This window comes from Mucor mucedo (genome assembly GCF_025094135.1).
Source record: "Mucor mucedo strain NRRL 3635 chromosome Unknown EV154scaffold_238, whole genome shotgun sequence".
Classification (NCBI taxonomy): domain Eukaryota; kingdom Fungi; phylum Mucoromycota; class Mucoromycetes; order Mucorales; family Mucoraceae; genus Mucor; species Mucor mucedo.
The window spans coordinates 20660-33068 of record NW_026252522.1 but is presented as its reverse complement, the minus strand read 5'-3'; the positions used below and the strand labels follow the sequence as shown (position 1 = coordinate 33068).

General features: G+C 35.9%; 5 protein-coding genes across 5 annotated transcripts; 3 read left to right on the top strand and 2 right to left on the bottom strand.

Annotated features, from left to right (window-relative positions):
• Nucleotides 1-316: 316 nt before the first annotated feature.
• On the bottom strand, nucleotides 317-1606 carry EV154DRAFT_582757 (uncharacterized protein; the record flags this gene model as incomplete). Its single annotated transcript, XM_051606680.1, has 1 exon — nucleotides 317-1606. The coding sequence occupies one exon, from the start codon at nucleotides 1604-1606 to the stop codon at nucleotides 317-319; it is 1290 nt and encodes a 429-aa protein (XP_051450612.1).
• Nucleotides 1607-1826: 220 nt separating this feature from the next.
• EV154DRAFT_488318 (uncharacterized protein) lies at nucleotides 1827-3233 on the bottom strand (the record flags this gene model as incomplete). The annotated part of the gene is made up of 1 exon (XM_051599091.1): nucleotides 1827-3233. One exon carries the CDS (start codon nucleotides 3231-3233, stop codon nucleotides 1827-1829), a length of 1407 nt encoding a protein of 468 aa, XP_051450611.1.
• Nucleotides 3234-4446: 1213 nt separating this feature from the next.
• Nucleotides 4447-6925, top strand: EV154DRAFT_432375 (uncharacterized protein; the record flags this gene model as incomplete). Its single annotated transcript, XM_051596668.1, has 2 exons — nucleotides 4447-5055; nucleotides 5714-6925. The coding sequence occupies 2 exons, from the start codon at nucleotides 4447-4449 to the stop codon at nucleotides 6923-6925; spliced, it is 1821 nt and encodes a 606-aa protein (XP_051450610.1).
• A 243-nt stretch (nucleotides 6926-7168) lies between these two features.
• Nucleotides 7169-9224, top strand: EV154DRAFT_556973 (uncharacterized protein). The gene is made up of 9 exons (XM_051605392.1): nucleotides 7169-7349; nucleotides 7414-7522; nucleotides 7580-7665; nucleotides 7728-7805; nucleotides 7855-8375; nucleotides 8445-8523; nucleotides 8578-8697; nucleotides 8760-8920; nucleotides 8974-9224. The coding sequence occupies exons 1-9, from the start codon at nucleotides 7256-7258 to the stop codon at nucleotides 9031-9033; spliced, it is 1308 nt and encodes a 435-aa protein (XP_051450609.1). The 5' UTR covers nucleotides 7169-7255; the 3' UTR covers nucleotides 9034-9224.
• EV154DRAFT_432389 (uncharacterized protein) lies at nucleotides 9195-10714 on the top strand (the record flags this gene model as incomplete). Its single annotated transcript, XM_051596669.1, has 5 exons — nucleotides 9195-9809; nucleotides 9891-10003; nucleotides 10061-10106; nucleotides 10176-10398; nucleotides 10455-10714. 5 exons carry the CDS (start codon nucleotides 9195-9197, stop codon nucleotides 10712-10714), a joined length of 1257 nt encoding a protein of 418 aa, XP_051450608.1.
• Nucleotides 10715-12409: the final 1695 nt, after the last annotated feature.

Here is a 12409-nt window from a genome sequence, read left to right as displayed (position 1 = left end):
CAATTAAGTAACTTTCAAGTTTCAAATTTCAAGTTGCAAATTTCAGGATTATTTATTTACGCTCTTTTAGTGTCATAAAAATAAATGGGAAATTGATGCTTGAACGTTACTTAAGTACCCCTAATAATGGGTGTGACGTAAAATCCAATACAATGTCTTAAAAAAAAAAAGGTCCGCATTCATTAGCATTATTGTTCATTTTGAAGTTAAATATAGTAGATTCAATCATGCTTTATTTATAGCAAAAAAGGAACAGTTTATAACAGATATTAACTTGAAAACATCGTTAAGTAGTGTTTATAATCGATGGAATAAATCAATAATCGTCATTAGAATCATAGTAATCATAATAATTTTCATCATCATAGCTATCATTGAGAGCAAAGCTGTTTCCTTCAAAATTATCGGAATCTTCGCTGTCATAGTACCCGTAAAAAAAGCTAAAATCTCTTATTTCATCGATCAATTGGCCTTTTTTGCGTAAAATTTGCCTTGAAATGACTGTTTCCCCTTCAGTCATGTCATACTTTAAAAAAATATCAGCATATTTTTTTCCCTTACAGTATAAAAACAACTTCTCAATCAAAGCAGGAGTTTCTTCTTTGCCATAAGAGGAATCAATATAACTTTTCAGAGGTTCTTTTTGATATAAATTTAGCATGTCAACATTCGAAAAGTTTGTAATGATATATTCCAAGGTATTAACACTGATTTCGAGTGCATGTAATGTAAGTTCTTTTACAAAGCCGCAGGAATTAATTCTTGACCAACGTGAAGGCGTATTTGCAATGCACAAGATTGAATAGTCGCCACAAATGTGCAATGTTTCCAATTGAAGAAGATTTGATTCCGTTAGAATAGTGATATCAATAACGTCTCTGATTCCAACCAGTAGTAATTTTAGAACTTTCAGGTTACGGAAGTTGTAAACATAGTTGAGTAGTCCAGGATATTTATCCCATTCCTCCTTGTATCTAATACCATATACTTTAGGTGGAGATGAAAAATAAACAAAACGTCGCGCGAAATCCTCCTCATTATCTGAATAATAAAACTCATCCGAACGATATCTAGCTTCAAAATCGCTGATTTCCAAAGATGTTATGGTGCTGCGATAGTTGTAGTTAATTTTTAAATACGTTTTTCGTGTAAGTGGTTTAAATGCTAGCAGCTCTTCTGCAACAATTTCCTCTATGCACGGAAGATCTACTGTTTCAATGATCAATGGCAATAAATAATTATCTCCACCTGTTGTCTGCTCAAAGTGTAGTTTCTTTAAGTTATTCTTGCATATGTTAATTATGGGCATAAACATGTTGAGATCTATATCGTAACCGGCATAATTTTCATCTTCAGAAATAAAATACATTCTCTGTACTTTCATCTTTAATTCGGGGAACTCTACCAGGTCGTCTTGAAGCCTTTGGTAATTTCGTTTGCATAGAGCGATTTGAATCCCTTCCTTATAAAGGATAGAGGATATGCTTGAGTTCCAACTTGAGCACACCAAGCGACAGTTTTTAATATCAATTTTTTCTTCAAGATACCCAAATATTAGATTCATAATCTCTTCGGGTAGAAGGCACTTTATCAATGATGTTTCCATTGCGGAGAAAGATGCGATTTTCTCACACCACCATGTTGGCGTTTTTTTTTTACTTAGTCTGCATTAAAGAGTGTGGCTTAAAATCCTACTTGTTGTCTTAACCAAAAAAAAAAAGCATGTAGACTTTAGTATACTTTAATGAACAGCTTTAAATTTGTGCTAAATGTGAGGATTCAAACAATTTTTATTTACTTAAAAGTGCCAAGATAGTTATCATGGATTAGTAACCGCCACCAGTGAAATCAGGACCGTAATGACGATGATAACGGTGGTTGTGAAAATGGTTTTCATTATAATAATATTTGTTGTAATCATTATCATCAAAATCATCACCATAATCATCGGTATTATCCTCGTCCGTAATGACATCATAATAATAATAATCGTTATCAACCTCGCTCATATATTCATCGTATTGATCATCGACATCACTCTCGCTCATAGTGTCATTTAAATAATAATCAGGTTCTCTTATTTCATCAATCCATTGACCATTTTGGCGAAAAATATTCCTTCGAATTTTTGTTTCCCCTTCAAAGACATTGTACAAGATAAAACCCCTGACATATTTTATTCCCGTACAGTATGAAATCAACTTTTGAATCAAAGCAGGAGTTTCTTCTTTTCCATAAGATGAATTGCGATAATTCTTCATAGAATAATTATGAAAAATCGATAGCTTCTCGACATTTGTAAACCATGTCATGAAATATTCCAGGGTGTTTACACTAAATTCACGTACATCTAGTTTAAGATCCGTTACAGAGGCGCATGAATTAAGCTTTGACCAATGTGAAGGAGGGTTTTCAATAAACAAGGTCAGCTCCATACCATAGATTTCCAATGTTTCCAACTGGGGAAGATTAGTTTCCGTTAGAATAGTGATATCAATAATATCTGATCCAAATAATTGTAATGATAGACATTTGAGGTTACGGAAGTTATTAACATAGTCGACTATTCCACTGTAGTAATCCCATTTTCTTTTATACGTGAAATCATATATCTTCTGATGTGATAAGTTAGAATCAATACATGCCTTTGTCTCCATATCAGCCCTAGTAAAACAATTTTCATGCGAGTAGGTCGCATTTTCAATATAATTGTTGATTCTCAAATGTGTTATTGTGTTGCGATACTTGAAGTTAATGTTGAAATACGCTTGTCGCAGGGATGGATTACATTCCACCGGATAGTGTGTAATAATTTCTTCAATGCACGGAAGATCTACTGTTTCAATCAGCAATGGTGATAAATGATAAGGTTCTAGTTTTTCTGATATGAAGTGTAGTTTTCTTATATTTTTGCATTCGGCGATCATGGGCATTAGAATATTGAGGTATATCCAAAAATCACGAAAACTGTTTTCTTTGTCGAATACAATATACATTTTTTGTATTTTCATCTTCGATTCGGGGAACTTTAAGAAATCGTCTTGGAGCTTTTGGTAATTTTGTTTTGTCAAAAAAATTGAAATCCCATCCTTATAGAACATAGACCAAATGGTTGAGTTCCAGTCTGAGCACACCAAACGATAGCTTTTGATATCTACACTACTTGCAAGATGCCCAACGATTAAGTGCATAATCTCTTTGGGTAGAAGGCGGTTTATCAACGATGTTTCCATTGCGGAAAAAGATATTCAAACTTACGGACAAAACCATGTCAGCGTTTTCTTATTTAGTTCCAAATAGTAAGTGTGACGTAAATAGCCAGTTATTGGTTTAATAAAAAGAAGGCATTTAATCATTGCGGAACAAGTTCGTATTTTGAGATAAATGCAAGTAGAAACATCCTCGTTTGCTGGGGTATTCAAAAACCAGAACGTTTTATGGCAGGTATTACTTGAGGAAGATGCCAAAGTAATAGTACAGCTAGCTGTTACAAAGTAGTAATTGAAAACAGAAAAATACATCAATGTCATGAAAATGCATACAACTCTCGTAATTATAGTTTGAAACACACATTATGATGAAGTAAACCTTTTAAGGGCACAAATTTAAGAATTAGAGCTGATCAATCTGCTAGATATTTATCCCGGCTCTTGTGATATCCGACCCCAATTTTTTTTGGGAATGACTAAAGGGGATGTCGTTTCTCAGATCTATCTATTCAAAGATAGTATTTTGATAAATGAGAGTCCTGTTTACCAGTTAGTTTCAGGGATGCTATTCGATCACAATATTCATGTCTTATCTTTATACTGCCCGCAAAAGTGGCTCAAAATCCGTTAGCTCATCCACTATTCTTTTTTTTCTACACAGTTAATCCGACATTTAAATGAGCAACGGGGATAAATCATCATCTCCTATTTATAGTGTCTCAAAGGCTAGTTTCTCAAAGTTGCTTCGCATTGATATAAGAGGACCATTATTTGTGACAGGACCATAACTATTCTCTATTCTAGCGACGATATTTATCACTTGTATTTTAATAGCTAAATGAGGGGACTTTATTATGTCGCCCTGAAATCCAAAGCCACTCATTTAACTCAATTTGTCTTCATCTTTAAACTTGAGCATACTTTTTCTTATCGTTAAATTTTAGACTAGAAAAAATCGATTTAGCTTGCATCTTTTCAACCTAAAAGGAGGTGTCTTTGAACGGAAAAATGTACGTAGAAGATTATGGAATGATGAGTTCAATAAGAAACCTGCTGCAAAAAATAAAATAAAAAACAATACAATCCTGCATACGCAATTTTCTTTTCCGTGATTGGTTGACATCCTCGACAAACAGAAAAGGCATATGTAACACACGTCACCTGACCTGGGGTCCGTCGTGAGGCCGTCGTGAAATACAATTAATGTTTTCTGTGATTTTTTTCAGTCTTCTTTAACATGAAAACTCAACAAGTGCAACGAAAGCAACTTTTTAAAAAAATCAGAAAAGGAGACGAGATTCATATTCAAGTTGATTCATGTAAAAAACCGCCTTATGATCAATTCAAGATAGTGTGTCATGCATGCAAACGAAACGAAGCATGCACTTTTGTGAATCTAAGAGGTTTCAAAAAAGTGAATGATCAGCTTTTATACGGGCCGTATTTCCCCTCAACAAGAACGCCTACTCTCAAATATAAAAGCAGGCGATTCAACACGATGCCCTACTCTCCCCGAGCCAATATATATGCTCTAAAGAAAATTAGACCGACACTGCAAAGATGCCTGCAACGCCAATTGGATGTCCTCCTACACGGCTCTAACAAACCAATACAACGAAAGCATACAAAAGGATACAGTCATACTTGTGATAGCTGCTCCACCAACTTTTTCATTCACTATTATATTTGCGCTTTTTGTGCCATTGAAATCTGTATGGATTGTTATGAGGCTTTAAAAAACACATTATATGGATACCATAACGGCCGTGTCTTTAATGGAAAAGAACATTCTCAGTCAGAATTTGTGCTATTCTCGAAACTTTCAGAAAAATCCATTACTTTGCTGGTTGGAAGTACGTCGATGGAAGTAGATGGATACTTATACAATGAAGAATATGACAGTGACGACATGGCCATTATTCCTTCAGACCATAAACCTATAGGTACTTTTGTTCATATATCGATTGGTTACTTAACAAGCTCATCCCTTTTTATTTTATCTGAATTGATTTTCTGAATGCTATTAGTTGACATATCACAAACACGGCTTCAAAAACTAATATCACAAGACATTCGTAAGCTCTAATCAAGTATTCACTAATTACCATCAGTACCAATTTTAGTTTATTTTAGAACATAGAGCAATACATAAACAAACCCATATCCGACATGAGCCAACCAAAGCTACAGTCGAACCGAAATTTACATACGATGGCACAGCATTTAAATATACATCCAGCGATAAGCCGAAAACTACATCATCTACTATCGCATCTAATCCTTCATACGATCTCCAAGCCAAAATCCATAAATTACATAACGATCCGGTTACAATCACTGTCATTTCCGCTTCCATATACGATGATCAACATGAAGAACGTAAGCTAAAGAAAGTATTAGTCGGTGATTTTAAACCTGTGTTGGATCAGAAATCGGTGGTACCTGCTAAACAGACCATAGGAAACAATGGCACAGACGACCCGCTGAACGGCTATTTTAGCAAGTTGAAGTCGCCGAAACCAATACAGTCGACTGATGTACTTACTAACACAGAACTTATCAACCCTATCGAGGTAAGAAAAAGTGAACTTGACCAATTGAAATCTGCAAAGTCTCGAAGAGCGCTGGACCCCAGAAACTTGAAATCACCAATGCTTCCCTCTCAAATGAACAAAACCAACGAACCCAACGAGCCCAACGAACCCGAATTAAATCGCGTACCACCCATTCTTGATAAAAGCCAAGATTACATGAACCTGCCCGCATCTCAGGTCTCTTTAGAGGTATTCCAAAAATACTGGCAAACGCACTGCCCAGCACTCGTGACAAATTCCACAATCGAGAGTAAATTCGAATGGACACCACAAATGTTTCGAAGTGTATGTGGGGCAGATAGATTACAGGCCACGGATTTCGATAATACCGTATACGAACTGGAAGCAAAATCTTACTTTAAGGCTTTCTCCAACCGTAAACGACGCCGATCACTGTGCGAATCCCTGGGAAGTAGCGAGGTGCTAAAGGTGAAGGATTGGCCACCGAACCAAGACCTCGCAAAGAAATTGCCTGGTCTTTACGAAGATTTTATGAGGACAGTACCAGCACCTGAATACTGTAGTGCTACGGGCTATTTGAATTTAGCAAATCGATTGCCAGAGGAATACGTACCGCCCGATCTTGGACCTAAATTGTTTATCTCGTACGGAAGTGATATGAAAGGAAAGACGGGTAAAACAAACCTACATTGCGATATAACGGACGCTGTGAATGTGATGTACTATGCTGATGATGATACTGTCAATGAAAAACCACAGGCACCTGCAGTGTGGCACATATTCCCTTACAATAGCCTGAGGATCCTGAAACGATATATACGACGTTATAAGAAATGCAATGATCTACACCCAATATTTGATCATGCATTTTATCTTACGGCCCATGATCTGCAACGTCTCGATGAAAAGTATAATGTGGTACCCTATACGATTTATCAAAACGTTGGGGATACAGTATTCATCCCAGCGGGTTGTGCACACCAGGTCACGAACTATAGTAACTCGATCAAATGTGCCTTTGATTTTCTAAGCCCTGAAAATGTTGAACGTAGTTTGTATATCTCCAAACAATTGCGCAAGTTGAATAAGCGCGATGCATTACAGCTTCAAACTACGTTGGCCTATGCATGGCTCAGCTTAAAGAAGGATTCTGAGACCTGAATCATCATGGCTCTTTGCTATTGATCCTCAAACATTTGCCTTCCTTCTTTTTTCACGGGACTAATCTAATTTATTAAATTAAATAAAAAAGCTCGACAACCCGTTCCAACTTTGTATCGGGAATTCGGGCACGAGAATAAAAAGGAAAAAAAAGGCACGTTTTGCACCCTACTATTATCAATCACAAAATAAAATCTTTGTTGCACCCGCTTAAATCATGCAGACATCGCCCGAAAAAAGCGAGCGAATGACGTCATAGGATTTCTTTCTGCACAGCAAAGAAAAAAAACAAAAAAAAATAGTAAATGATTTGTCGAAAATCAAATTAGAATGAGTGGATCAGATATACGCGACATTTTGCAACTCGGCAGTCCTACGGAACCCATTCAAAAACGATCTAAACCAGTGCCGGAGAAAAGACCAGGTACAGAAAGAGAGAGAAAAGGAGGGGGGATCATTCACAGAAGTACTCATTGGATTTTACGTAGATGGCATTAGTCGAGAATTGTATAGTTTGATTGGAGGCGCGCCACCTGTTGCGTTTGTCAAACCCACTTTTAAAGCTAAATTCAAGAGTAAAAAGAAGGCTGCGTCATGGTACGTGGCTAAACATTGGCATTGAATCGTTTGATCTAAAATTAAAGAGATGAATAGGCTCCTGACACCTTTTACAAACCCTGCTCGAGTAGATGATCTCGAACTGAAGCATTGGGTTAAGGCAGACGAAGCAGATAACCAAGGTATAAATAAAATAAAAAGGGGAGAGGATGATTGATGAACTAAAAATAGGTTTGAATAATAGAATATGCATTTTCTAAGTTCAATAAGGTGATTGATGTGATTGATTATTCAGAAGAAGATTACGAGAAATATCTTACAGGTAGCAAAGAAAAGAGACAACCAGTAAATGCTTACTAACATACAGATAGACACGGATTGGAGTAAAGAAGAAACGGATTACTTGTTTGACCTTTGTAGACAGTTTGATCTTCGATTTCCAGTGATTGAAGATCGATACAATTACAAGAATAAGGGAAGAACGATGGAAGACTTGAAGGATCGATATTATTCAGTGTATCGAAAGTTAATATTGCAAGGCAAAGGGAATGATTATATACCAGATCGACAATCGTTAGCGCAACAGTATAGCTATGATAAAAGCAAAGAAGTGGAAAGAAAGAATGCATTAATCATGTTGTTTAACCGCACGAAAGAACAAGTTGAGGAAGAAGAGGCATTATTTGTAGAGGCGAAACGTATAGAATTGAATGAAGCAAAATTGGTGAAGGAAAGAGAAAGTTTATTGAATTCGCTTCAATTGGAGCAGATTCAACAGATTCCATCTACACCTAATACACCGCTTTACAACAATATCTCACCTGGAGGCTCTCCCGGAGGTATCGGAATCACGGGTGGTACAGCGGGTGGAAATCATTCCTCTGAATTAAAGGTAAATTTATCACCTTTTTTTTTTTTTGCTTGTCTAGAATGTGTCTAACCGAAAAGTGTTTTAAAATAGAAGAAGAAAAAATCAAGTATGCATGAAGATAATAAAAAGGGACGCAAATTATCAAGTGCATCCACCAATCTATTAGAAGGTAAAACAAGAAAAAAAAATTAATTTAAATTTGAGTAACTAAAGTAGGAACTAGTTGATGATTATAAAAAGGAAAAGCTTACACCAGGAGTTTATATTCGAAGTCAGAAACTGCCAATTGTTAAACCTACTATGCAAGCTAAAGTACTCAAAGTATTGGAAGAAATGGGAATTGGTATTGTTTGTTTTATTTTAACCAGGGACATCTATTTTTAAACATTTCATTATTTCATTCAGGTCCAAGACCAATCATGCCTACAGCACAAGTGTGTCAAAAGTTTGAAAATTTACAAAATTCCATTTTGAACATGTTTGAACTCAAGAAAGTAGTTGATAAAACAGAAGCTGAACACAAGGTTAAGATACAAAAAGGGCGCGATGGCACACCAACAGGCAGGGTAAGCGATTTTGCTCTTTTTCTGTTCTTGTTGTACTTAATTTATTCCCATAGAAACGCTCTTCTAGCAATGCTGGCTCCAATAGTGGCAACAGAGAAAAAAGACGCAAGTAACAAGACAAAAAAAAAAAAAAATTATTCACATAAACTTTAATAATGTGGGTAATACAAGAAAATTTTCGTACTTTATAAACCCTCACTTTCATTCTTTTTTTTTTCTTTTTCCTTTTTTCTTGAAAACTTTTTTTTTTTATTATTATTATTTATTTTTTTACATGTCACTAAAAGAACTACCCTTTCCAAAGGCCTTGAATATAATACGGCCTTCTTCACCATTAATACAACTTCAAGATTCTTCTCATTCGTCCTCGACTGCCTCTTCTTCACCCTCTACACTATCAAGTTTTTCTTCCTATTCCAACAATAATAATAGTAGTCGAGTTCAGCCTACCATCGTCACACCTTCCAATTTTGCTTACTTTCAAAATAACTGGGCTTCGTTTAAATCAACCAACCCTGTAGCTAACACAGTAGGAGTCAATCCTCATCGTTTTTTACAAAGACCTAGAAGTAATTCAAGTCTGTCCAAATCCACTTTTTTCTCTGCCATATCCGTAACATCATCTCACGCAAGTGAAGAGGAGGAAGATGAGGAGGAAGAGGAAGAGGATCTTGACAGTATTGACGGTTTGACTGACGAAGAGGATGATGACATAGAAGACGATAATGAATCAGAGGAAGATGATGAATCTGAGGTAGAAGACGAGCCTACCAAAATTGTAGCTAAAGTAAAGCACGGAACTATCATGAATGGTAAAGGAGAATTTGTGAGCAAAGGCAGCTCAGATGAACAAAATTCTTGGTTGGATGAAGCAAGAGCAAATCGTAAGGTAAGGAAATTGTTTAATTTGTGTGTATATATGTGTGTAGATACCTTTTTTTGTTAAAACCTTCTTTTTTTGGGGTATTAGATTGCTGATCTCGAGATAGAGAAAGCATCTTTGTTGGTACTAAACACAACTCTGGAAGCCAAGCTGCGACAACAAACATCACAGATTGTCGAGCTGCAGAAACGATTACAAATGTATGTGAAAATTAATATGTATGTACTTTTTTACTTATTTTTTTTTTATTATTATAGGAATGAAGGACCCCTGACACCCGTATCAGATAAACACGTGGATGAGGTGAAATAACATTTTTTATGTGTGTCTTTTTTCTATTGTTAGCCCCAGAACTAACCCTTTCTTGTATAGTTATTCGATGATGACGAAAACACGATTGTATCTTCAACTACGGCCGACGAGGACGATGAGATCGAAACAGATCAAGTATTTCAACGTATAAAATCCATGTTGGAAGGACTTATTTTACAAGCTGAAGTTGCATTACTTCAGAAATCAAAGCAATCTGGAAAGGTATTACAAGAGTATAATTTCCCGATGGTCAGCGAACAAGAGAAGAGACACAACGTTGAAGGTAAAATTTAATATATAATAAGGGTTTTTATTTCGTGTGTCTGACATGTCCGTTAGAAACCTTACATAAATTAACAGTGAGAACAATGTCACCGCCTCCCATAAAGAGATCTACAAGAAGAGTGTCAGACACATCTAAACCAGCCAGTGCAAAAATGTCGAGAAACTTATCCCGTCAATCATCACCTCCTGTCATGATGACTTCAACTTCTCCACGACCATTTAGTCCTCCACCCACACAACGCTCTTCCTCTCCACGATATTCTTCACAATTACGAAAGAGTCAAGATCTTGAAAAGCCAAAGTGGAACTATTAAGCCCTTTTAAACCTTTTTTATGAATTATGATTTGATACCTATTTTTTTTTTCTTTTTTAATCTTATGCCACAATCACACACACACACACACACACATCTAATATACCCCACCACAATGACAAGCCTTTTTACTTTCTTATTTCCCACCTGTGTATCAAACAAACAAAAAAAGGAATTACCTTATGTCCCACTTTCATTTTCATTCTTCTTTCATTTTCACCCTTTTTTGTTCCATATTATGTATATTTCACCTCTCCTCCGCAAACAAAAAACAATAAAAAAAGTCATCGACTCTAACAGGACACTCGGAAATGGATGATGTCGAAATGAAAGACACATGATGCGTCAATACAAACTCCATAGATTGCCTGATTTATGTGATTACGTAGTTTTTAGGCCAGCGTAAAAAATCGTGTCATATTTTATCATGCAAAAATAAAATATATTATCCGAGGATGGGAATTTCTCAAATGTAAACAACATACCTTTGAATGTTATTGAATTGACAAAAATGTAAAAAAAAAAAGGGGTGGGGGGTACCCCTCGGAATACCTCTCTATTTTCTGACTTGCAACTTTAAAGGTAAAATAATTCGGCGGTTGTCTAATCGTGTGATACAGATTATCGCATTACAAAACAGAAAAGAAAGAAACACACTCATCCATACATTGATCTGCAATTCATAAACAATCTAGACTGATTTTACCTCCAACCGGGCAAATGGCTTATAATTAGCGCATATCCCTAAAGCTATGCTAATAACTATCTCATCCAAAACTGTCTACTTTGCCACCCGCCGATTGCAACCTTGCATTAAACTTAGTATCCAACCTTCAACTTTGTCCGTGGTGTGACATTTGTTTTCGGATTTTAAGGGCATAATCCGTAATCTGTCACACACAAACTCATCTTATTTTGTCAAAGGTGCGCCTACTATACATATTAACACCTGACCGGAACGGCTTAAAATACTTTACACTCCTCACCCGTGCATTTCGTAAATCTTAAAATGCGTGATTGGTCAAATTGCGCACTTTAATTTAATCCAAATAAAAAAAAACATGCCACTATAGAACCTTTCTTCTCTTACTACTGCATTAACAATGTCAAGCAGCAATCGATTTCTATGTGTGCTTCCACAAAAAACCTCAACTACAAAGCAGTCGTACATTTACCGAGTTTCCACGTTTCGATCTTATAGAGATGAATGGGAAACTAACCTCGCATAAAATTTGCTGGCATTACGAACACGTCCCCCCTTGTCAGCATTCTCGCTACAAGTTGGGCGTTACTAACCCCTATGCAGATTGTATGTACATACGCTAACTGGGTTAATGTCTATCCTTCTTTTTGTTACTGCCATCACCAGTGTCATGTTATCAAAAAAAAAATGTCCCACCAACGTATCGGCTATTGTTTGTTACAATCACAAAAAATAAATATCATCTGTCCAAACCTTGTCCTCGAAAGATCGCTTCCATAACGGGTAAGAATTTATATAGCGCATTAACTGATATACTATATTTGCATAACTATCGATTAATATTATATTCAATAACAAATCAAGCCAGTTGATGATTATTTTATTTGTAATGGTTACTATATTACAATTAAACAGAAATGCAGGTATAATTACTAGATAAAGGCGATACCTTATCTGACTCTTTGAGCTGAGTAGATACTTTTAAATTACAA

What these genes read in the sequence shown, in the direction of transcription:
- EV154DRAFT_556973 (XM_051605392.1), top strand. Translation starts at nt 7,256, where the DNA reads ATGAGTGGATCAGATATACGCGACATTTTGCAACTCGGCAGTCCTACG. An exon ending in AAAAAGAAGGCTGCGTCATG is followed by an intron (nt 7,523 to 7,579) that starts GTACGTGGCTAA and finishes AGAGATGAATAG; the next exon opens with GCTCCTGACACCTTTTACAA. An exon ending in AGACGAAGCAGATAACCAAG is followed by an intron (nt 7,666 to 7,727) that starts GTATAAATAAAA and finishes TTTGAATAATAG; the next exon opens with AATATGCATTTTCTAAGTTC.